General features: G+C 41.4%; 1 protein-coding gene and 1 long non-coding RNA gene across 4 annotated transcripts; one reads left to right on the top strand and one right to left on the bottom strand.

The window, feature by feature from the left end:
- Positions 1-244: 244 nt before the first annotated feature.
- Positions 245-25723, top strand: PDCD6IP (programmed cell death 6 interacting protein). Of its 3 annotated transcripts, none has more exons than XM_081931027.1 (18): positions 255-575; positions 4609-4663; positions 5385-5454; positions 5792-5919; positions 7014-7167; positions 8417-8517; positions 10802-10918; positions 13032-13254; positions 13922-14045; positions 15049-15226; positions 16297-16408; positions 17414-17583; positions 19194-19442; positions 19675-19809; positions 21085-21179; positions 22324-22450; positions 23607-23785; positions 24725-25723. In XM_081931027.1, exons 1-18 carry the CDS (start codon positions 370-372, stop codon positions 24909-24911), a joined length of 2610 nt encoding a protein of 869 aa, XP_081787153.1. In that variant the 5' UTR covers positions 255-369; the 3' UTR covers positions 24912-25723. The 3 variants fall into 3 exon arrangements, with proteins under 3 accessions (XP_081787154.1, XP_081787153.1, XP_081787152.1); XM_081931026.1 differs by having other exon boundaries at positions 10787-10918; XM_081931028.1 differs by lacking the exons at positions 22324-22450; positions 23607-23785; positions 24725-25723 and adding an exon at positions 21942-22276 and having other exon boundaries at positions 245-575; positions 10787-10918.
- Positions 14088-15041, bottom strand: LOC309380977. Its single transcript, XR_014173249.1, has 2 exons — positions 14631-15041; positions 14088-14255 (listed from the first exon to the last, which is right to left on the bottom strand). It is a non-coding gene; the product is annotated as an uncharacterized lncRNA (long non-coding RNA).
- Positions 25724-25945: the final 222 nt, after the last annotated feature.

The following is a 25945-nucleotide window of genomic DNA, read 5'->3' as shown; positions in this document are numbered from 1 at the left end:
GTCCCTTTCGGGATTATTTGACGTTCGAGCTCGTCCTTCCGCAAAATGAAGCAATCCGCCCCACGCGGAGTATGAACGACAGAAGCGCCAACGGCGCATGCGCGCGGAAAGCAGGCGCTGGGAAAAATGGGGTGGAGCCAGGAAAGGCTCCTGGGCGGAGCTAAGAGCGGAGGGGGAGACTCGTTTCTGGGGGCGGCGGTCGTGGGCGGGGCCTAGCCGCGTGACGATGACGCAGCCGGGCGTGAGGAGACCATAGAGACTCGGAACTTTTGCGCGGAGGCCGGAAGTGAGTTGGGAGTGCGGGCTCGGCGCTGAAGCCACTGAGTTAGGGCCGAGGAAGTGAGGAGCCGACCGGCGGGGGCGGCGAAGATGGCGTCGTTCGTTACCGTGCAGCTGAAGAAGGCCTCGGAGGTGGACTTGGCCAAGCCGCTGTGCAAGTTCATCCAGCAGACGTACCCCGGCGGGGAGTCTCAGGCCGAGCACGTCCGCGCCGCCGAGGAGCTCCACAAGCTGCGCAAGAGCGCGCTCGGGCGCGCGCTCGACAAGCACGAGAGCTCGCTCGAGACCCTCCTGAGGTGAGCGAGCGGGGGGAAGGGGGAGGGGAGCAGGCGCGCGCGCGTTGGCGGCGTCCGTTGGCGTCCGTTGGAGGGGGGGGAGAGAACAGGTGAGGTGACGGCGAGAGTGACGTTGCGCCCCGGCCGCGCCCTCAACCGGCGAGCCGGAGCCGTTGGGCCTCTGCTCCAGGCGGGGGAAGCCGCGGACTCGCAAACGTCCCGAGCGCTTCGTTTTTCTCAGACACGGTACAAAAAAAAAGTTGCTGCCGGCGGTTCAAAGTTAAGAAGACAACCTCTCGGCGCAGGGTTTCCACTCCTCCCCACCCGCCGTCTGGGAATGTGCTTTTAAACGAATTTAATACTCTTCGTCGTACCTTCCGCCCTCTTACACAACCCAGAGAGGGAGGCGCCTTCTCCTTCCTTCTCCTCGCCTTCAGTTTATTATTATCGTACAACTCCGGAGATCTTGCTCCTTTAAAGGAGTGCTTATTCCGGAGTGGCTGCTCCGAAATAGGCTCCGCTTCGCGTCTGTGCTTGTCATTGATAATTCCCCCCCCTCAACCCGCCTCCATGCTCTATTCTTGCTTTGCTCCTTCTCAGAGCCTTCCTCTTCCCAAAGTGCATCGTTTCGGACAGAGAGGGCAAACGTCCCAACAGGGCGATCTGATGCAGGTTTCCTTGGAAATGACTCGCTGTGTCCATTAGGAGCTTATCCTCCAGCAAATGGGTTCAGAAAATGGAGCCCAAGGCTTTCCATAACGGGCGGGGCGAGGGGGGGGGCAAGCATCTGTCTTTTCTCGTGGACTCCGCTGCCTTTTCGGTTGGGCCTGGATTATATGGGGATCTGTTAACTTTTCGACAGGGAACAAACCGATTACAGGTGGGAAATGTGTAGGGAGAAGACGGGGAAGCATTGAAGGTGAGAGGAATGCTGTCGGTGGTAAAGCAGGAACTTCCTGGTGTTGTACAGTTTATACTGCGGGAGAAATTGATCTGGAAAGCCCTGCACAAAGCAGCAGATTTAGGTGTGTCCCTACTGCCCAGACTTTGACATAGGGTAACACGGCCTGGCATATAAAACTGTGGACTGCTGTTAGCAATGCCCTGTTTTGTAAACGCTACAGTAAAGCCATATTTTCCCATCTCCTGCTGCTTGGCGTTCTGAACTTGAATGCTGCGCAGTATGAGTGAAATAGTGCAGATTAATTATGCTCCATTCTGCAAACAGGGCGGCAACCTAAGAGAAGTCCTTTTAAACTTTTGGGATAGTCACTTCATTCTCTAGGTAGGAGAACCTGTTTTTCTGCTTTATGATTTTTTATAAATGGGCCAAGAACTCCAGCTGTCCCAATTCCCATAAGATAATTTTAAAAGAATATTATCAGAATGAAAGAATTTATAAATGATAATGCAATTAAAAATTAGGGTGGATTGACTTACGTAAAGTTTAGCAATATTCTCCCCATTCCTCCCCCCTGGCCACCCCTAAATAGGCATGAGGGGGGACGGGAGAACCCCCAGAACAGCACCTGGAGGGAGTAGAAGGGGAATTGTTCCACTAGGTAAGCAGAAATGCTTGTGATCTCCTTAGTGCCATGTTGAATTCCTCCCTTAGACTTGAGCTACATAGTGGTTTCTGGTATGGTGTTGAATAATCCCAGAATTTTGGTTTTTGGTGATTTCAACATTTACACTGAGACCACCCTGGGTAGACAATCTTTAGATATCATCTGTGTCATGTTCATCAGCAACCCAGCATATGAAACAGGACCTGATTCCCCCCTCCCCCCCCCCAGGTGAGCATCAGGTTCATAGTTGACTGGATGGGATAACAGTTACCCTATTGCCATAGTCTGACCTGGGAAGATTTGGGCTGCTGGGAACCCTTATTATGAGAACAGGAAACTGGTATTGACTGGATGGGTGCAGGAAGTAGCTAATGCCTTGCTGCAGGAATTGGTGCTACCAGCTACATTGAACATGCCTGGATCCAGAAGATGAACTTTGTTGCAAACATCCCCCCCCCCCCCCCGCTTCTTGAGCAAAGTGACTGCAACTTCAAGGGTGCTTGTAGGAAGCTTATTTCACTACATTTCAAACTGGCCTAATTCCTGGTTTTAGCACCAAAACTGCTTTAGTCACTTTTGATTGACCTGTCTTGGGGGAGAGACAGAAGGAGTACTGTCAGCCATGAGGGAGCTGGATACTCAATGTTTCCGTGGTTTGGCTTCAGCATACGGGGCCAAATACAAAGAGTGGCAGTGAGGAGGTGTGTTTGCTTACTTGCCCTATGGCCATTTTGTCCTATGCTCTTCTGATTTGTGTATGAAGCCATCAGGAGTAGGCACCTGGAGATTTGCAGCAAAGTGCCACCAATAATTGAGCAACATTCAGCTGTGTTTCTTGCATAATTTGCATTTGGTGAATGCGCTGTGCCTTTTTTTAGTGCATGGATGTAGTAATGGCTTTAATTGAAGCCAATAAGCTGAAAATGAGTCCTGACAAGTCAGAAATTCTGTGGCATGGTATTATTCAAATACGGGAAATGGGAAGATACTCTATTCTTAATGGGGTGCACTCCCTCTAAAGGGCGAGGTATGTAGATTGGACTTTCTGACTCTGTTTCTGTGCACTCTGTCACTTGAGGCCCAAGTAGTTTTGATGATATGGATTGTCTTTCTCCACGTCCAGCTGGTTCACCAGCACCAGCTGTTGCTAGACAGGGGTTACCTGGCTATGTCTCTGTCACCTGATGCCTAAATGATAGCAATGAGGTCTCTAGGGGAAGCGCCACCACAGGAAACAAAGAAATCCAGCCACAGTACTGTAGGTGGTGTTGTCACCCAGAGAAAATCCTCAGTGGGTGGGTTGATACAGTTAGCCATTACAAGAAATATCTGGGTCCTAAGCTGTTTAGGGCTTCAAATGTCATGACCAGCATTTTTACTTTAATTAGGAGCTGGTGGAGTTGTTTCAGTACAGGCAAGCTGTGATCTGTTCGGATGATCCCTGTTAGCAATGTTGCCACACTGTTCTGGACTAGCTGCAGTTCCAAGCAGTCCTGAAAGACAGCTGCACATAAAATGCATTTCAGTGGCCCAGCCTGAAAGTTTTCAAGGTGTGAATAACTGGCTAAAGGTAAAAGTACCCCTGCCCGTACGGGCCAGTCGTGTCCGACTCTAGGGTTGCGCGCTCATCTTGCTTAAGAGGCTGGGAGCCAGTGCTGTCCGAAGATACTTCCGGGTCACGTGGCCAGCGTGACGAAGCTGCTCTGGCGAGCCAGCACCAGCGCAGCACACAGAAATGCAGTTTACCTTCCCGCTATAAAGTGGTACCTATTTATCGACTTGCACTTAAAGGTGCTTTCGAACTGTTAGGTGGGCAGGAGCTGGGACCGAACGACGGGAGCTCACCCCGCCGCGGGGATTCGAACCGCCGACCATACAATCGGCAAGTCCTAGGCACTGAGGTTTTACCCACAGTGCCATCCGCGTCCTAGAATAACTGGCTAGGCATATATAAACTTGTTTTCCAGAGGTAACTCTGGAAAATGCTCTTTTTTGTTATTAATTGGGAAAAGAAACTGCCTAGGTAAAAAACAAAGCAAAGCTTTTCCTGTTCTAAAATAAACAAAAAAGTGAGCACATGATTTTTTAAAAAATATAGTACTGCTTTATTTCAAATGCTTGGTTTGAAACTAATGCTTCTGTAAAATAAAAATTCATAAAAAGAAGAGCCATAGTCCACAACCTGTTGCTCATTCACTGAAGTAATTTAGTGACTGATTTGAAAGTGTTTTTAGTGGTTATAGTAGCAGCATTTTAATCTAAATAAGGATCAATATATTGATATAACGTTGCTAAAATTGCAATCTGTAAATGTCTGCAGAATGCAAAATGGTTATCTCTGAAGTGTTCACATCTAACTTGGATCACGTATGATCTAGTTGAAATTCCTGCATTGTTGTTTTCTTGGTATGTTGATAGTCACTTTATGACGTATTATAAAGCAAACATCACTGCTAATCTTATGCATATTTACTTATTTATTTCAGATACTATGATCAACTGTGTTCCATAGAGCCAAAATTTCCATTTTCTGAGAATCAGGTAATGCATTATGTCTCGTTAAACATTGTTTTGATAGGCATTGAAATGCCCCAAGAGCTGCATGAAACTGAGTGGATGGCAGTTTCTGTTCATGTGTATGAGACTGAAGTCTTATCCTTGAAGAACAATAGCAACCATTTTATAGCTGTTGTCTACGTGGAAAGAGGGACCGATGCTTTGAAGCAAACTGGCTTCACAAGCGATTTGCATGTGTATACTTAAATGACTCCCATTAAAATTAACGACAGTTCAAATAATTTTACTGTGTTCAACATGCTTGTAGTTATTAATTTGGAGTGGAGGCTGCAAGTCTAGATGTGCTTTTGCTTGATAGAAGAGATTGACAAAGATTGCTGCGAATGTGTTCAGAGCCCCCATTTTCATCAAACCATTGCTGTTTTCCTGGCAATTTGTTCTGCATTTTGCTTAATAATGTAATTCTTAATTTGAGCTTAAAAACTTTTGTCTGCATTTGGTATGTATATTTCTGCTTAGATTTTCTTGGAACGCCTGCATCAATTTACACCCCCCCCCCAAAAAAAACCCTGGTACTCTCCATGTGTTGTTGGACTACAGTTCTCATCATCCCTGACCATTGGCTTTGCTGGATGGGCTTGAGGAGCCTTGGAGTCCAGCAGCATAAGTAGGGCAAGAGAATGGGGAAGACTGATCCATATCTTTCTTAAAACTGGAAAGTAACTTTCTGTTCTCATACTTGCAGATCTGTGTAACCTTTACCTGGAAAGATGCTTTTGACAAAGGGTCGCTCTTTGGAGGATCTGTCAAACTTGGTAAGCTTCTCCTATGAAAATGAAATCTGAGTTAAATTGTATAGTATTGAGATACAGAAAAATAAGTGAAATTTGTACAGCCTTTCAATTCATGTTTTCAGTCATCTTTTTAAAAGATCAATATTTGAAAGAAGCCATATATTTATATTTACCAGCTAACTGAGTGCAAGCAGGGGATTCCTGAAAATGTAATTCTATACACAGAATGCAGGCATATGTTCTCTATATCAAGGTTGAGTTAGTTTTTTTTTTTAAAAAAGTGCATTAAGGCATTTTAAAAGTAATTAGAATATTTATACTTGCAAAATGTATACTTTCCGTGCACGTTTTCTTTCAGCTTTGGCAAGTTTGGGCTATGAGAAGACTTGTGTGCTGTTCAATTGTGGAGCATTGGCTAGCCAGATAGCAGCAGAACAGAATCTTGACAGTGATGAAGGATTGAAAGCTGCTGCTAAACATTATCAGGTATTTCTTTTTTTCTCTAACATATGATTGAAATTGCTATTAGTTGTCTTGAAATTTGGCCATGTATGATTGAGTCTGTGTTCAAAAAGCTACACCTTGGTTGTGGGACAATGGCCTTTCATTGTTGGACAAGGTGGTGAGAAACATGCAATGGGTTTATTCATTTTGAAACACAGCAAACCTGGATTTAAGTTGTAGCTTTGCCATATATAAATTGGCTGCACTAGGGCATCATGCTACATTTCAAATTTATTCTGGTTCAGATAGGGAACCAGTAGTCTGACTTAAAAGGAAGCAAATCCTATGAAAAGCATAGTTGGAACTGCATGTGTTCACTTTTCTTTGGAATATGAGAGGCTGCTGGGTAGCAAAGCCTACCTCACCCCATTCTGTTTTTGAAAACTGTGGAAGCATATGAAACAGCTGACTGTATCATGGCAACTGCCTACACCATCTGTCTGGTACCCTTCAGTGTTTTTTGTTTTTATAACTCCTGTCAGCCCCAGCCAGCATGATGAGTGGTCAGGAATGATGGGAGTTGTAGTCCAAAACATCTGGAGGGCACCAGGTTGGGGAAGGTTCGTCTACATACTTCAAAAGGTCTGAACTGCTGAGGGAAGTACATGGGCCTTAACTCTGAGATCATTGAAGGAATTTGGAAAGACATCAGTTGACACCCTCACTGTTTGCACAGATGGGAGTACTGTCAGTTTTTTTTTCAGATGTCCTGAAAAGAAACAACAAACAACATTCTTGGATATCGACACCGCCATCACAATGATTTAAATAATTATACTTTTATAGATTTCCCTTTCATAGCAATTTAAAAGAGGCCGCAATATAGTTTTCTAATACAAAGGAGGTATATTTTACGGACTTAGAAAAAAAATGTGACTTTTGAGCTCTCAGTGTTTAAGCAGCATTGCCTCTCTGTCTTGCTGCAACCTCAGAATTGTTGGTGTTAGTATCACTCGGTCTAGCTCAAAAATCTGAGTTCTACTAAATACAAAACCAGCAGAAGCCTAAACATGCAATGTGTTTGTACATCATGATATCAAACATGTGTCTTTAATAGAATATCATTTTCTCTCAAGTTTGCTAGTGGTGCCTTCCAGCACATTAAAGATACTGTCCTCTCGTCATTAAGTCGAGAACCTACAGTGGACATCTCCCCAGATACAGTTGGAACACTAAGCCTAATCATGCTGGCTCAGGCTCAAGAAGTCTTTTTTCTAAAAGCTACCAGAGGTATGTAATGGTCTACTTGTAATTTTTACATTTCAGTTTTTTGTTTTGCTATGGTAGGAACTACAACAATTAGCATTGCTCCTAATTTCAATGAAAAGCTTTTCAGTGTGGTCAACTGAGCAGTCTCAACAAACCTAGATCTGGCTCATGAGAAGACCTTCCCCAGAGTTTGGAGAGGATGTCCCCTTCGGGCTCTGGGGAGGGTCTCATTGCAAGCCTGCAAGTGGCGCTTTGTTGAGGCTCTTCAGGTTTCTTCTCCCTAATTCCAGATTTCTGGGGCTACATGTAAATTGAATGCATGTAAATAGGGGTTGCCTGTATATTCCGCTGTGTCCTCTACATGCACATTCTGCAACCTCATCTGCCACCACAGCTAAGGAGCAGCTAATGAACCACTGTCTTTTATTAATTTACCCTTAGTAATGTAGAAAATTGATTGGGCCACTTGATAAATTTATTTCATATTTTGCTCTATTTCTATATGCATTTATATCCCATCTTTTAAAAAAAATATTACAATGCAGCAAGCAAAATAGTATGAGCAATAAAATCTATTAGTAATATTCTGCTGGTTACAAACAAGCACAGAAACTGTTTGCTCTGGAGCTGGTCTGTTTTTTATTAAGATCATGTATTTCTGAAAGTTTAATAAGATTATTGTGGGCTAGTAGATTGCCAGAGTATTGACATTTGATTTATAAGTTTGCATAGAAAATGTGGGGAGCAGTAGTTGTGGGGGGGAGCATGGATCATCATATGCATTTTAGAAGTGCATCAACCATTTGGATTATTTGCAAAGCAGATTTGAAGATGCTATAATATAACTTTCACACAACAGCCTAGTTAATACTTGGATTTAAAAAGTGTTGTTCAAAACAAGACATGATTAGAGCTTGCACCCTGGTAAGGCTCTTCTACCAAGTTTACATTGTAGATGTGGAATATGATGTCTGATAACTGGACCTCCCTTTGGAAATCTATTACTTGATTTATACATTTCTTAGAAATATTGTATTCTATTAATTAAAGAGATTTGAATGGAATACTTTAATAGGCAGTAAGTTCCTAAAGCTAAACAATGTGGCTGCTTTAGTGTACATAAAATATTCAGAACTTTTAACACAGATCACACATTTCCACTGGATTTTAATATGATCTTACTCCTGTAAGTTGTACATGCAAAAAGTACTGCCTTGCTACTGCTTTGCAAACTGTCATATGTTTTAATGGCATCTATATTTTGTTTTAGATAAAATGAAAGATGCCATCATTGCTAAACTTGCAAATCAAGCTGCTGACTATTACGGCGACGCTTTCAAACAGTGTCAGTACAAGGATACATTACCCAAGGTTAGTAACTTCCTAGTGAAGGCGGCTTATGAAGAAAGGAAAATTTAGGAATCGTAACTAAATTTTGAAGAATCCCACATGAAGCCAATGAATACTTGCTAATTGTTATAGATTTAGGAAAGCACATCGATTCATTCCATGTTTCTTCAACATTATGTCCTTCAGTTAGACAATCTGCTTTATTTATTTAAATTTATATACTGCTTGATTGTAAAAAAAACAAACCTGTAAAAAATTGTTTTACAAAATTTTTATTTGGGATGTTTCTCTGACTCTCCTCCTCTGCCTGGGAATGTGGTTTCAATTCTTTACTAAAAAATTAATTCAAACTAACATACTTCGTAATGGAACTTATGCTTCAAACTTCCTCCTTTTCAAGATGTACGTTAGCTGTACTTGCGTCTCAGTTATTTGGATGAAGTCTCAACTCTAGAGTTGGTGTAAGGGCCTGTGTAAGTTAGTAATAAGGTGCTTTTGTTAGGAGAAATTGCTGCTGGCTTGGATATTAATCCTTAAATTTTCAGAGGGGCTATGTTTTCAGGTTCAACAGCCCTCCTTTATATAGTTGCTGCTTGAGTTCATGTGTCAACAGTTTTTAAATTAATTTAGTAAAAGGGCTGGGTGTTGCTTTTCCACTAGACTTGCCCCTTTGCTTCATGCTCAGCACAGCTACTGAGAGTGAGCTAGGAAAGTCAGGAGGAGCTGATAACAGGATGGACCTTGGAATATGTGCACTGGTATGCAGTTCAGTAATTATGACTCATTCATTTTATACCAACTTACACCTTGTTTACATGTGCAACACATATAGCCTATTCTGTGTCAAACCTTAAACCTGGTTGCAGGTGGAGATCATTTTTAAAGACTGTGTATGTTTCCTAGGAAAGCAACAGGCTTTTAAAACGTTACTGCATTCTACTACCACATTTTGTTGTGTGTGTAGACCAGACATAAAGCTTTCTTTGGAAGAATGTTTTAAAGTTTGAATTCCTGTTGCACAAGCACTTTCAGTGAGGCTGGAAATAGAGGGTGATGTAACCTCTTACGTAATCATTGACAGGGAAGTAATTAGAAGCTGCTTCAGCAATTGGATCAATTTTGCTATGTTAGTCAAGTTTACACATACTGTCTCTTCCACATTGTCATATCCAGCAACTTCAAGATGAATTCTTCCCATGTGAATTGGCAGATCACAGGGATTCTCAAGAACAACACAATCACAGTAGTTCCTCCTTGAAGAATTAAGCTCAGTGGATCTCTACCTCTTTCTGTGCAGTTATGTATTTAATATTCAGTAAGAACTTAAGCCTTCCAATGGCCCATTTAGTCCAGCATCCTGTTTTCCTGGTGGCCAACCACATGTTTGTGGGAAGCCTGAAAGCTGCACTCTCCTCGTGTGATTCCTAGTACAGTAACTGCATTCAGAGACCTCAGACCATGGAGTTAGAACATAGACATTGTGGCTAGTAGCCATCAATAGTTTTATTCTCCATGAATTTGTCTAATCCTGTTTTTGAAGCCACCCAAGTTGGTGGCCATCATAACCTCTTGGGGGAGCAAATTCTGGAGTTCTCCATGCAGTATGTGAAGAAATTCTTTCTTTTGCCTGTCCCGAATCTTCCAACATTATTTCAACATTCCTTCAAGTTCTAGTGTTATGAGCGAGGGATAAAACTATTTCTCTATTCACTCTTTCCACACCTTGTATAATTTTATACACCTTTTTCAAGTCTCATTTTGCCTTTTCTCCAAGCTAAAAAGCTCCAAATAAGGAAAAGCAGTTGCCATGCAGAGAAATAAAGCTGTACATAGATGCATATGTGGACTGACCCACATAACTCTGAACCTTGTAACAGGCAAAAAATGGCTCTACATTCCTCCTTTGTGTGATCTTATACTGGCTTCTGTTCATATAGTTGGAACTATATGGAATAGCTGGTTGGCATCCCAGCTGTACTTCCTCATTCTTATTTGAGTTGTTAATCTTTGTTAAATAAGATTACCAAGCTTGGGTTCAGTTAGCTGAACTGAACTCCTAAGCAAATTTAAAATGTGCCCAAATTATATTTATTTTTATACAGAGCTGTGCTCATACTTCCACCAAACTTCATCCATGTAATGTTACATGGGTGGGTGTCCATGGCTTCTCATGTCTTAACCTTTCTAAACCATTAATTGGGTGACTCTAATGTCCTGTTCTTCTTCCTCTTTCCTCCTGCATCCCATGTTGTCTGTGATGGTTTATGTGGTTGGACTTTCCCCTGGTCAGTATTTTTATTTCCAGGAGGTGTTTCCTGTTCTGGCAGCAAAACACTGCATAATGCAGGCCAATGCAGAATACCACCAGTCTATCCTGGCAAAGCAACAGAAGAAATTTGGTGAAGAAATCTCAAGATTGCAAGTGAGTAACGTCATTTCCTTTTTAGAATGCTGTAATTGGTTCTAGCTCTAGAAAGATTTAAGTATATGGGAGTGGGGTCCTGAAGACTTTTAAAAATCATCTTGCATCTGATTTCAACCTCAATTAGGAGGCTGAAGTCCAAGCCTGCAACAGTGTTAACTAATGTACAGTGGTACCTCAGGTTACATACGCTTCAGGTTACAGACTCTGCTAACCCAGAAATAGTACCTCGGGTTAAGAACTTTGCTTCAGGATGAGAACAGAAATCGTGCTCTAGCGGCATGGCAGCAGCAGGAGGCACCGTAAGCTAAAGCGGTGCTTTAGGTTAAGAACAGTTTCAGGTTAAGAACGGACCTCCGGAACGAATGAAGTACTTAACCCGAGGTACCACTGTATTCCATTTTAACAGTAAAAAATTAACTGGATGATAATTCTATAGGGTGAAACAGAGTTTCTCAAACTGTGTTCCGCAGAAGCAATCCAGGGGATTGTAAAAGAAAATTGTGAGATTCGTTGAGCTGCAGCCACATGTATTAAATATACCACTTGAGCAATTGCCCTGGAAATCATTTCCCCTTGCCATGCTTTCCAGGGGTTGAATCAGTAGTGGTAGGCAGAGCAGCATTGCTTGCCTGGCTTTCCAATGTTAATACACTACTGCCAGTTACCAAAGGCCTGCTGACTCAAATCTTCCACTCTCAGTAACCAGCAGCAACTTGTGGTTTTGGGAAGTCAGGTAAGCAATGCTGCTCTGCCCATGACAACCCACAACTGTGTTAACGGTGCCATTCAAGCACACACCACAGGAATCCTTTCCCCTCCCATTAGCACATTCTATTGAATTGCAGTCAATAGAATTAAATATGCTGCTTCTTTAACATAGTAAGAACTGTCTCAGATAAGAGCCAAAGACTTGAAGGTTGACAGACAAAGCAAAACCTTCTCCCTTCCAAGGAGGTGAGATCCACAGCAAAAATAAACATTTTAAGATGGAAGTGGCTTTCATTACTCCTAGTGGCTTCCACAATGACATTGAAACAAGGATAATAACAATAAGGTCCCAGGGTGGTGTACAACGTTAAGAACTCATTTTATGGAGCGTAATAATGAAAACATAGCACGAAGCATAATAGTAAAATCACCATCATAACCATCTCCCCTGCACCACACCTTTAACATGCCATAGATTATTTAATGGCCAAAGGCCTTTGTAAAAAAGGAATGGTTTTGCCTGGTGCCTAAAGCCATGCAATAATGGCACCAGGTGAGCCTCTCTGGGGGGAGCATTCTTCAAATGGGAGCCACTACAGAAAAGGTCTCGTCTTGCATTGTCACCCACCGAACCTCTTAGGGAAGGGGGACATGGATGACAAGAGCAGAGTCTGGGTCAGTTTGTATGGGGAATGGTATTGAGGTTCTGAGCTTTGTAAGGCTTTATAGCTCAACACCAGCACTTTGAATTGGGCCCGGAAACTAATTGGCAGCCAGTGCAATCAGGCCAGGATTGGTGTTATATGCTTAATGTGAATAAGCATGTGTGTGTATATACAGACACGTTTCTGTTTATAATACCAAGCTTTTTGTCCTTTCATATTTCCTCCTGTTCTAGGAAAAGGTGGATTCTGCTGGTTTTTTTGCAGCAAATATATTGCCACTAAAAAGGCACCTGAGCACTATAAGAGTAACGTGTTCTGGACATACTACGGTTTATTCATTTTTATTGGGTTTATTTTTTATTGCTGGGTGTTTGTTAGGGACTTTGACCTAGCTTGAAACAGAAGTGTATCTTTTGGGAATCAGTTTAGATATTTAACTCTACTGGCATTGAAAGTTTCAATCCCATATTCACTTACATGAGAGTAAGTCCCATGAAATACAACAGGGCTTACTGAGTAGGCATGTACAGTATTGCACTGTAAAAGAGGATATCTGAACAATATGTTAGAAAGCATTGGAGTAGAAACTAAAGATTTGGTTCTGTAAATTCTGGGCAAACACCTTGCAAACTCTTTCGGATGTGTATGATACCTTTATAGTCATGATTGTGTGTGTATTAGATATTGCAGTTGTATGTAGAAACCAAGTGTTAACTTTAACTTTATTTTTAATTTAGCATGCTGCCGATCTAGTAAAAACAGTGGCATCTCGCTATGATGAATATATAAATGTAAAAGACTTGTCTGATAAAATCAGCCGTGCACTTACAGCTGCTAAGAAGGACAATGACTTCATCTATCATGACAGGATACCTGATCTTAAAGATCTAGAGCCTATTGGAAAAGCCAGCCTTGTGAAAGCCACTCCAGTTGTTGTCCCCTTGAGTCAGAAATTTACTGGTAAGCATGCTTTTTATTGCAGTCTACCATTTAACATACATTACAGCCAACAGTACCTTTCTAATTTTTGGACTTAAGTTTTTGGACTTACCACCTTTTCACTAAATGTTCAAGGGGGTATATTTTATTGCTAATCTCTCAGTGCTATTGTGAGATGTATTGGTAATCTTTCCATTCTGAAGATGGACAAACTGCTTCTGAAAGAGTTTAGTTTGCCTATCACTGAGCAGTTGCTTATTTATTCACCTGCACCCCACCTTTTTCCCTGATGGGACTCAAGGTAACTTACACATAAAAATGCAAACTGCTAAAAACATAGAAAAAAACAATAATTAAAACAATTAAGCATTGTTAGAAGTAAAACTATATACATATATTAAATCTATTAAATCCATACAGATAATTTAAATTAAAACATTACGGCACCAGCCCTTTCATTAAAAGTCCATTTGCTAAAGCCTTTTAGAAGAAAACTGTTTTGAGGTGTTCTCATGTTAAGCATTGATACTTTGCCTGTGTTAAAATTTTGGTTGAAAGACTTCCCTTTCCAGAAGGCAATGGAGAGTGTGTGCTGGTGGTTTGATCTTTCCAGATAAGTACCCTGGGGAGGTAGACGTATAAGCATTGGGGTTTTTTGGTCATCGTAGTAATACTGCTCATTTTATAGATTTGTTTGAGAAGATGGTTCCCCTGGCAGTGCAGCAGGCTCTCACTCTCTACAACCAAAGAAAGGCAGACTTGGTTAACAGATCAATAGCCCAGATGAGGGAGGCCACCAATCTGGCAAATGGGTGAGTTGATGATTCTGATGTCTGACTTGGTAAAACATTCCGTTTGTTTGGCATGCCAAAGAGATACTGTTGAATAAAACAGAAGTTCAGTATTATTAAAGGTACGTTTTCATGTCATTTAAATTTATATGTTGCCAAAATTGTGTTTGGCATTAGAAGAGTACAGTGACACTCATAAAAAAGAAGTCTTCATTAGCAGTACAGTGGTGCCTCGCAAGACGAAAAGAATCCGTTCCGCGAGTCTCTTCATCTTGCGGTTTTTTCGTCTTGCGAAGCAAGCCCATTAGCAGATTAGCGCTATTAGCGGCTTAGCGGATCAGCTGATAAGCGGCTTAGCGGATCAGCTGTTAAGCGGCTTAGCGGATCAGCTGATAAGCGGCTTAGCGGATCAGCTGATAAGCGGCTTAGCGGCTTGGGAAAAGGGGGGGGGAAAGGAAAAAAAACCCCGCAGGAACTCGCAAGACATTTTCGTCTTGCGAAGCAAGCCCATAGGAAATTCGTTTTGCGAAGCACCTCCAAAACGAAAAAACCCTTTCGTCTAGCGGGTTTTCCGTCTTGCGAGGCATTCGTCTTGCGGGGCACCACTGTATTTTGTGTGTGGCAGAAAGCACACTGGATAATTTGACTTTTACTTCAACGATACTTGGCACAGGCAGCCCCCCCCCCCCCATTTATGCATGTTCAACCTGGAAGTGACCCGGAAATGTCATAAAGACTTCACTGAAACATCCCCAAAGGGCGAGGTGGGCATTTGCAGGCTTTTTCAGTGGGTTTCCATTATATGCAATTTCACCTACGAAAGCGGTGCTTTGGAACGTAACCTCTGTGTCAGTTGGGGGCTGCCTGTAATTTTACTTTTTGCTACAGCAAACAGAATGGTACAAGAGAAGACAGTATATTCTTATACATTGTTAAAAGGGAATGTTAACTCTCAACAAACTGTCAGTCAAGTGTCTTTAAAAGCTGGTTGATGTCAATTGAAGTGTCAAATTGTCCTTCCCAGAGTGCTGGCTTCCCTCAATCTCCCCGCTGCCATAGAAGATGTTTCTGGGGATAGTGTTCCTCAGTCCATTTTGCAGAAGTCTAAGTCTGTGATTGAACAGGGAGGCGTCCAAACTATTGATCAGTTGATGAAAGATCTTCCGGAACTGTTACAGAGAAATAGAGAGATTCTGGATGAGGTAAGCCTACAATAATACCAATAGTCTACACTGTTAGCACATCAACTTACATTTTACCATATTGTGGTAGTGGCAAAACCTGAGCTGATAAATTCTCACACTTTCTTTGTTTATTTACAAGAAACTAGATCACCATATGTTTTAAAAATAGATTCCATTTGATTGGATTCCAAGATTTCAGTCTATGTATGTGCATATTTCCTTTCCCAATAAAGGGACGTGGGTGGTGCTGTGGTCTAAACCACAGAGCCCAGGCCTTGCAGATCAGAAGGTTGGCGGTTTGAATCCCCATGATGGGGTGAGCTCCCGTTGCTCGGTCCCTGCTCCTGCCAACCTAGCATTCAAAAGCACGTCAAAGTGCAAGTAGATAAATAGGTACTGCTTCGGCGAGAAGGTAAACGGCATTTCCGTGCGCTGCTCTGGTTTGCCAGAAGCGGCTTAGTCATGCTGGCCACATGACCTGGAAGCTGTCTGCGGACAAACGCCGGCTCCCTCGGCCAATAAAGTGAGATGAGCACTGCAACCTCAGAGTCGTCTGAGGGTCCCCTGTCAGGGGTCCCTTTACCTTTATATGTATATTATGTGTGTGTGTAAATATATGCATCGGCTGTTTATAGGGGATAGGTTTTCAAAGCAACACTGGATTTGTTTCATTCTAAAGTCATTGGATGATACCCAGTTCTGGCAGTCTGCTTGCACAACAACTGTTCTGCTAACTAGGAACCTCATTTTAGCACAGAATGACAGCCAGATCCAGTGGATGTTGTCCGCTTGTGAAAGATAGTGCACAGCGACTAACACAACTGCTGCTATCATAATTCTTGGTAACAGTTATGCCTGTGCACTATTGTTTGCTCAACGAATTCTGCAGCTTTCAAAACCTCTTGCACAAACACTGTTGAATTTTGCCCACTTGGTTAAATCCAGACTAAGTTGAAATTGGATGCCAGTCAAATAATTGGGAAATTTAATTACGATACAGGTGAAGCCTATATTCAGCACACTTTGCATGGATTCAGCCTTTTTATGGTTTGAAGTTATTTAATTAAAATATTTTTAAACGATTTTAGTCCCTAAGGATATTGGATGAAGAAGAAACAACAGACAATGAGCTAAAGAACAAGTTCAAGGAACGTTGGCAAAGAACACCATCAAATGACCTTTATAAGCCTTTAAGAGCAGGTAATATTTGTTCTTCATAACCTGGTACTGAGTTGCTGAAATATATTGGCATGAAGCTGAATTCTGTGTTGAGATTTATCCCAAAAGGGGTTGGATTGATAAGGAAAGACATCAGAGGAAGCAGAGTAAGAGCACCATTTATTGGACTCTGAACAACAGGTGGCCTCTTCTAAGTTCCTCTCTGGTCTGGTTACCTAGGTTTAGCACACCAGTGGCAAAACGTAGTTGTACTACATATATAATTCAGAATAGTAAGATTTTCAAATAATAGGATGAAATGCATCATATTTGCTTACTCTTTGGGGAAAGGTGCAGAATGGAGATAGGAGAGCAACTTAATTCTGTACTTCAGAATTCATTATGCTAAAGAACCTTAACTTGATTCATTACGGACCCCTTCAACTATTTTAAAGTTTTACTCATTGTCTCACATTGTCTGCAGCATGTGTGCTTTAATTATTGAGACTGATTTTATTTTATTTTTTGCTGCTTTTATTTATTGTATTTTCTTGTATTGCAACTTGAAATCTGTGGAATTCAGATCGTAATATGATAAAGTATGATAAAAATAGCAATAAAAATAGTTAAAAATCATACAGCATCTAGCATAATACATTGCAGTTGTTACAACAGAAAAATAATTACGGGTAGATCCAGACGATCTGCAGATTCGAGTGGTTCATGGGGGTGGGGGTGAGCTTGAGAATCATACCCGTTTTTATAAGTTGTGCGCTGAATTATTTTTACTTTAGTGTTTTACTGTTTTGGAGCCAGCCCTGGGATCATGTGATGAAGGGTGGACCAAAAAGTATCTCTATAAGTGGGTTTCAAACAATGGACTTGTTTAAATTCACACAAACACCAATTTACTAAACTATTTGTAATGCAGACTCAGTATATTACTAAGTTTTTAAACTAGTAATTCTACAGTATTTTGTGTATTGGTAAAAGAGGCATGCTTGAGCATCGAATGAACCTTTATATATATTTTTTTATTTTTTGTAGAGGGAGCCAATTACAGCAATATCTTGGATAAAGCTGTGCAAGCTGACAAACAGGTTAAGGAACGTTACCAGTCACATCGTGATACAATTTCACTATTATGTAAACCAGAACCAGAACTGAATGCAGCAATTCCGTCAGCAAATCCAGCAAAAACTATGCAGGGAAGCGAGGTAAGATATTTAGAAATTTCATATAGTTTCTTAACAATTCTTAACGATTCAGTTCTTGATTGATAATGTTCTGCCTTAACAGTTGGTTGAGAGACTACTTAAAACAGGCTTATTCAACCTCGGTCCTCCAGATGTTTTGAGACTACAATTCCCAGCATCCCTGACCACTGATCCTGCTAGCTAGGGATCATGGGAGTTGTAGGCCAAAAACATCTGGAGGGCCGAGGTTGAGGAAGCCTGACTTAAAACTTAGGGTGAAGGGTTGTAAAAATCTTCCTTAGATATTACAGGAGCACTGTTCATGTGTTGCTTTCATGGGTTCATCTCACAATGCTGCTGTAATGATCGGAAGCTCATCACAGGCTAGTCAGGGCCAGTTGCTCAAGTACTTAGCATCTGAGCATTGTTTCTGATCCTGAATGAGCATTGGTTACATGGAAAAGATGTGTTTGTTTGGCCTCAGTCATACTGTGTTGCATCTTTAGACATTAAAATGAGGTGAACCATTGGAAAAACACTGCTAAAGATAATGCAACACAACCTTCTAAGAATTACTTATAGAATAATTCTACCTGGTTAAAGGTAGAATTCCAACGCAGCACAAAAACTTAATCATCTATTAGGAAGAACTTCATTTGAAAGGCAAAATTAATGGGACACAGGAGACTGGGCTTTTTTGTGTTGTGCTTTTTACATTAAAAAGTTCTGCAAGGCCTTCCCAGATTACCTGAGTGTCATGGCATGGAATGGAGAAAGGCCTATCCTGTTTGCCGTCCCCACCCAATCCATCTGATATAAATTTATAGGTTCTTGTGAACAGCTCATCATCATGATCCACTTTGTAATTAAAAGCAAAAATCAGAACACTTCACGGCCAGATCTTCCATATGCCATTTCAGTTTGCCCCAGATTGGTCAAGTCTGTGTTCTGTGATGCAACAAACTTGTCACTGAATTGGCCTCTGTAAGGCCCAGCCTTGCTAAGCTAATTTTTTTAACGTACAGCCTTGAGGATGCAATAGTGGGAGAAAATAAGTATCATATTTTTCGTCCTATAGGGTGCACCGGCCCATAGGACGCACCTCGGTTTTTTGGGGGGAGGGGGGGGAAATGAATAAAAAAAAATTATTTCCCCTCCCGCAGCCGTGGCTGCCGCCCCAAGCCTTGTGCACACCTGCCCGAAGCACGGGGCACCCTCCGGAGGGCTCCGCGTGCTTCGGGCGACAGGCTGCCGCCCCAAGCCTCGTATGCTTGGCGGGACCTCCTGTCGGGCGCGCAAGGCTTGCGGACACTCGCCGGGGCTGCAGGCTGCTGCCCGCAAGCCTTGTGAGCCCGCGGGATAGCTTCCTGAAGCCTGGAGAGCGAGAGGGGTCGGTGTGCACCGATGCCTCTCGCTCTCCAGGCTTCAGCAAAAGCCTGCATTCGCCCCATAGGACGCACACACATTTCCCCTTCATTTTTGGAGGGGAAAAAGTGCTTCCTATGGGGCGAAAAATATGGTATTTCAAAAACAACTGCTAGTTCTGACTCTTCTCTTTCTGGTGCATAGTGGAAAATAAGACTTAACAAATGCCTCAAAGTACCAACAGTTAATTGCACTTTGCTTTCTAGGTGGTGAATGTCCTAAAATCCTTGCTAGCTAATCTGGAAGAACTGAAAAAGCAGAGAGAGCAATTAGAGAATGATCTGAAGGCAATAAACTTTGATATGACAACAAAATTCCTAACAGCCCTAGCACAGGATGGTACTTTAAATGAAGAAGCCATTTCTGTCACTGAGCTGGATCGCATTTATGGTAGTCTCACCCACAAAGTACAGGAGACCCTGAAAAAACAGGAGGAGCTGCTCAACAACATTCAGGTAGTCTTACTTTTTTGTGATACATTTTAAGGGCCAGCTTGGCACAGTTGGTACCTGGGGGGCAGGGTGCTGGTATTCATTGATTTCACTATGCTTATATTAATTCAAATTTGCAGCCACAAATATTTTCTTCTAGTAGATAAATGTATTTATCTTAGTTGAGATAAATGCCTGTGAAATAGTATGTACTTTGTGAAACCCTCTTAAAATGCTTTCTTTTTTCTCATGGTAGAATTCACATCAGGAATTTTCTAAGATGAAGCAATCAAATAATGAATCCAATTTAAGAGAAGAAGTTCTAAAGAATTTAGCTGTTGCTAATGACAATTTTGTGGAACTTGTAGCCAACCTGAGAGAAGGCACAAAGGTATCGTAAGGTCCATCCCCACAAAAAGCAATACCACAGGTTTTATTTTATTCTTTTCCGTGGTCTGATTGATTAGTGAGTTTCAACAGGTGCAATGTAAAGCATTGCAAAAGCCCACTTGAATAAATGTATATACTGTATTCTAGAGAGAACGCAGGTCTTGAATTATAAAAGTTGAAAATGGGGTGACATTTCATATACTTAATGCTACTTTGATGGGATGGGATGAAATGCCACAAATTTCGGAGCAAGTATTTATTACCTATAATGACAATAAGCAATAAAACTGAAAGGGAGAAATTCTAACTGAAATACAAGCAATTGGAAGTTTGGGAAATGGCATCCCTTTGAGTTATACAGAACCAATAAAGAAGAGTTCTTAATATGCCCCTCTCATTGCAGCCTTGAGTCTCCTTTGAAGTTAACACCTGTAGCCCCTCTTTTTAGCAGAGAAATGGGAAGATAGGGAACAAGAAGGAAGAGATAAAAACTAAAAAACAGAATGGAAGGCCCTGGCAGCATGTTTATGTTGGGGGTGTATTGTTTTTTGTTTTAAACTGAAGAACGTTTGTTTATTCATTTATCGCACTTTTTATCCCACCTTTCTCACCAAGGAGCTGGAGATGGCTTGCATAGTTTTCATTTAATCTCCACAACAACAACCCTGTAGGGTAGGTTAGGCCCAAGGTCACCCAGTGAGCTTCATGGCTGAGTGGAGATTTGAAGCCTGGTCTCCCAGGTACTAGTGGGGGTGTATTGTAATCAAAACATTCTAAAATTGCAAATGGCACAAGGGAGGCAACAGAGGAAAGAGGTTGGGCTAACAGGAACAGTATATAATTTGTTGCAGTGATACTGAGGCTTAGCGCAGTAGATACGGTATACATTCCCTTTGTATACAAGGTACATTTTTTAAGCTCTTAAAACCAGAGCCTTTGTTCCATCTGAAACACAGGCATCTTATTTAGGGCTCTTTGGACCAGAATGCAATGTAGTACGAAGTGAAGAAATGGTAAATGATGGTAATGAGAATTGTCAGTTGACATATATGGTCTTCACACTGTCCCTTAAGCACCTGCAGACTGTTTTCATATAATTCCTTGGTATGCAGTTCCACATTTGCTTTTCCTAGTGGCGATGCTGGAAATAGCAGTGGACTAAAATGTTTCTTTGTCATCAGTTTCCTCCTTGGAAATATGACTTATGTCAATATCCAGTGCTTTGTTTTTAAAATGCTTCTTGCTGGTGAGGAGTCACTGTTTTCTTCCTTCCTAGTTTTACAATGAATTGACTGAAATCCTTCTGAAGTTCCAAAACAAATGCACTGACATTGTGTTTGCACGCAAAACGGAGAGAGATGAACTTCTGAAGTAAGCTTGCTCCACCTTCAAATATTAGATGATATTTCATCTTAATGGTTTTCTTAACTACCTTTGAGGGAAGAGTTCCTTCCAGTCAGGGGGACTTGAGATCAGAGGTGACTCTTCAAATGATAAATATGCATTTATTGTAAATGCTTGGTCTCTGAGAAAATTACAGGAAATACTTAAGTCATTCTGCAGTAACTTATTTATGTGTGTCAAGAAGTTGGCCAATTAGTAAGGGCTAAATATGTATCTATTATGCATAGAGCCAGCTATATTCCTCTATTCCGGTGGTGCCCCAACTTAAAAATTGCCCATGGCCTTGGCAGATCACTTAATGTTTTTTTTTGCCTTTTGTAGTTTAATGCTATGTGGTTGTTGTTTTTTGTTTTTTTTTTGAGCAAAAGTGCTATGTGGTTTTATAATAGGATTGCTACTTCTATTTTTAAAGCCCTGTGTTTTAATGTATTTCATTGAATTCAAAACGTAATACAATGTAAGAAAGAACAGGAGTTGTTAAAATGAAATTAATACAGACATTTATTGCAATGGGTGCGCCAGTTCCCATCTTCAGCCGCAAATCCAGACATGCTGTGGCCCACCAGAATGAAGCTCACAGACCACAGTTTGGGGATCCCTGCTCTGTTTCTTACAAACATGTCTCTGGCATTCTGCAGTTTTTGAACTTTTTTGTCTGCATACTTTAGGCAGCAAATTTCACGTGTGTGGATCCAGAGAAGTACACACAGAGTTTTACTTACATTCTAGAGCTGCTGTGGTCCCTTTGCAGCCTATTTCAGCTGTTCTTCAGGGTCACGGACGAACACATCCCTTGCATGAGCAAATTGGGCACTTTTGACAAGCCATAGTGTCTGAAGATTGGAGCATGGTTTTCTATGCAATAGAAACAACGTTTGCTTCTTTCAAATACCATTTGATCCAAAAAGGCCGTATTTAATTCTGCTAAGCTTTGGTGAGATTAAGCTCAACCTAATTGCAGAGGTAATTTGACCAGTTTTATAATAGCTTGGTAGCTTTCTCTGCAAAGACCCTGTGTAGGTGTGTATAGAATATAAATTCTATGTTGGGGGGGATATTGCAGCAATCTATGTTATGCTTCAAATCTTATGAAAAACATTTTCCTTTTAAGAGATTTGCAGCAAAGTATTGCTAGAGAACCCAGTGCGCCTTCTTTTCCTTCTGTGCCTGCATACCAAACTGGAGGAAACAAACCTCCAGCATCTTCGACTCCAACTCCAGCTCCCAGAACCAGCGTGGTAAGTAAAGGAACCACTTAAACAAATGTATAGTGTTATTTTCCTTCATAGCTGTTTCTTGAATGAGAAACCACCTGTTCCGTGGTGGCTGCTATTGCAGGTGGGCAGCATTTCTGTTAGCTTATTTAAATATATATGATACCACTTACCATTACAAATCTTGAAGGGGTTTATCAAGATAGAAACGATTAAAAAACAACAACATGAACACAGTTTCAATGAAAACAGTGCCCTAGATATCTCCAATACTATAAGGCAGTTGGATTAGTGTACTAGTCAGGGAAAACCCAAGCCAGCAAATAAGTTTTTCGTAAAGCATTTCAGTAGTGGAGCATTTTGGAATGTAGTTGCCACTGTGGAGAAGGCCTGCTTTTGTGTTGCCCCCAGGTTCTGACACCATCAGCAAGGTCTGTACCCTCTTTGTCTCGCCCTTAGACCTCTTGCTAGACAGCTCCCCTTTGTCCCAGGCCACACCTGTCAGTGACCCAGCTTCACGTCCCCATTATTTATGCCTGACTAGAATTACTACTGTTATGATTAATAATTGAATTTATATACCGCCCTATATTCAGAGGTCTCAGGGCAGTTCACAGAATAAAATCAAAATGTAAAACCATAAAATACACAATCAAAATAAAAACAACAACCCAATAACAGCCCACCCCCCAAAAAAACACATTTTAAAAGGGCATAGGATCCTGACAACATTTAAAGTAAGACAATTAACAAACCTGGACAGGAGCCACTCATTGGAAAGACCGTGATCTCAGAAATGTCTGTGGCAATATTTATTGGCAACCAAATTGGCCGGGTGTGGAATGTGTCCTTAACCTCTATTAGAAGATGGAGAGAGTGGGTGGGTGTATAAGGAACTATTGGAACTAGCACACAAGTAACATTTATATTAAGTGGTAAAGGTAATATTTGTATCCGCACTGGCAGGTGGCCCCCAGAAGGTTATATAGCCCTTGGGATTAAAATATAGGGAATAGGTAGCTTGGCCCTGGGTTGTTCAGAGCTTAGATTTGAAGCCTTGTTTCTTGGCTCATGTTTCCTCTTGTTTTTCAGAGCCTATTCTGTTTAGTGCCACACACAGATGATAGCATTGTAGCTTATGTCTATGCAGCTCACACCTAACTCCACTTTTCTTATTTAGGCCAGTAAACCACAGCCCCCAGCACGCCCTCCCCCACCGGTGATTTCTTCGGCAAATGCACTCACTACTCCTGTACAAGCAGCCATTGGGACAGCACCTTCTCCGGCTGGCTCTACGGCTAACACAGCACCTTCACAGGCTCAGGGGCCGCCTTATCCGACATATCCAGGATACCCTGGGTAAGTTTGCAAAGAAAAAAAGAAAGTGCTTGAGCACCACTTGAGAGATTAGATTGCTCTTAATTATTCAGCAATAGTCTTCTTCTTCTTTGACGATCACTCACTCATAGCCAAGTAAAGATTGTTTTCCAAAAACAAGGTCTTAACAGTGAGTCCATATGTGACTGTGGAGGCCAATTTTGGATCCACATGTCCTTCCACAGTGGGAACATAGGTTTCTGGGTGGGAGCTGGTTACGGCAAGTGTGCCTTTCTCTTAGCATGTTTCTCCCTTTTGTCCTGAGTTCGAGCGTCTTCAAAGCCCATGACACCTTTGGTAAAGGCTGTTCTCCAATTGGAGCACTTGCAGGCCAGTGTTTCCCAGTTGTCGGTGTTTATACTCCATTTTTTAAGATTTGCCTTGAGAGAGTCTTTAAACCTCTTTTGTTGACCACCAGCATTATGCTTTCCATTTTTAAGTTTGGAATAGAGTAGTTACTTTGGAAGACGTTCATCAGGCACCCGAACAAGATGACCAGTCCAACGAAGTTGATGTTGAAGAATCATTGCTTTAACACCTGTGATCTTTGCTTCTTCCTATACACTGGCATTAGTTTGCCTGTCTTCCCAAGTGATGTGTAACAATTTTTTGGAGACACTGTTGATGGAATCTTTCAAGGAGTTGGAGATGGCGTTTATAAGCGGTCCATGTTTCACAAGCAATGGTAGCACCAAGTTAAAGCTCTTGCTAGTGGAAGTTATTGTGGCAGGAGGATTCCAGAATTGGACCTCCCCTAGAGTATTAAGACCCTATTAAGGATTCCAAAATTCTGGAAAGCTGTTTTTTTAGCAGAAGTTTTGATGGGCTATGGAGAGGGAGATCCTTCAGAAGGCCAAATGGAGAGGTTTATGTGCTCTGCGGTATTGTAACTGTACATCCTGCCACTTTTTGTTTTTACAGATACTGCCAGATGCCTATGCCAATGGGCTACAATCCTTACATGTATGGCCAGTTCAATCTGCCCTACAATCCTGCGGCTATGTACCAAAATCCTGGACAAGCACCGTATCCAGGACAACAGCAGCCTGGATATCCTTACCCACAACACCCTCCACAACAGCCTGGATATCCTTATCCACAGCAATAACATATCTGCAAAGAAGCACTGCTTGTTATAACTAAGAGAAACTTGCAATAAGCATACTAAATCTTTAGTTCCAGTTAGTGTACCTCGCTGTATTGAAAACGCTCCGTAACTTTTCTCTGGTTAGATTCTCAAACATTCTGTGCTCCCGATTGGATTCTGACTGTATTAAACCTCTTAAAGGATCAGCAGGCTGCATCTGTAGTATGTGAACAGAATTAGATTACAGCAAACGGTGTGAACTACACTTAAACCAAAATTCTTTATTAAAAAAAAAAAGTAATTTCCTATAAATAGTATTTGGGGTAATTGAGATGAAAAGCAAAAGGAATTGCACTGGGTGAGATTTAGTCCACAAGACTAAATGCGGTTTCCTTCTATATTTTGCTGGTTTGTATTTTGGGTATCAGTTTAGCTCACAATCAAGACATTGTAAATCTTAAGTACAACATAATATTGCATAGAGACGGTTTAGAAATGTTTAACAGTAGATATTTCTTACTTGCCTATAACGTGTTATGTTTCTGAAGTTTGGGTGCACTCTTTGGCGTTGGTTTTTGAAGCCGAGGTTTCTGCTAAACACTCAAGGATGGGGATAGGTTGTATTTAAGTTCCTGTAATATACAAATGATTCCATAGATCAATATTATGTTACCCCAGAATGAGCAAGAAAAATAAATAAATCTGCATATTTTTATTGAATCTTTCAGAAGACGCTTTCAAGTTGTAAGATGTTCATCAGTGATGATTTGCAAAAAAATGTTGCTAAATTGCTATTCATGGCTGAGAAGTAAAACACTTGACATTTATTTTGATATCTTGCTCCTGGTTTATCTTAAGTTGTGTCGACCTGCTTGAACTGCTATGAATCTAGTAGCACTGCCTTCAGTCTCTTCACAATACCACATTTTCCCAGTCCATGCAGGCATAGAAGGATAATCCCACACAAGAATAATTTAGGTTCACATGTTAAACATAGGTATCACATATCTGAAATAATAGTTAAAAATCAAGATTTTTGTTTTTAAGCATGTGGT

This window comes from Podarcis melisellensis (genome assembly GCF_964234715.1).
Source record: "Podarcis melisellensis genome assembly, chromosome: 12".
Classification (NCBI taxonomy): domain Eukaryota; kingdom Metazoa; phylum Chordata; class Lepidosauria; order Squamata; family Lacertidae; genus Podarcis; species Podarcis melisellensis.
This window is presented reverse-complemented; position numbering and strand designations above follow the sequence as displayed.

Excerpts from the sequence above, each read along its gene's own strand:
- PDCD6IP (XM_081931026.1), top strand. The coding sequence starts at position 370 with ATGGCGTCGTTCGTTACCGTGCAGCTGAAGAAGGCCTCGGAGGTGGAC. Across the intron at positions 17,584-19,193 it reads AAACTATGCAGGGAAGCGAG|GTGGTGAATGTCCTAAAATC; the intron begins GTAAGATATTTA and ends TTTGCTTTCTAG. Across the intron at positions 22,451-23,606 it reads CAGCTCCCAGAACCAGCGTG|GCCAGTAAACCACAGCCCCC; the intron begins GTAAGTAAAGGA and ends TTTCTTATTTAG.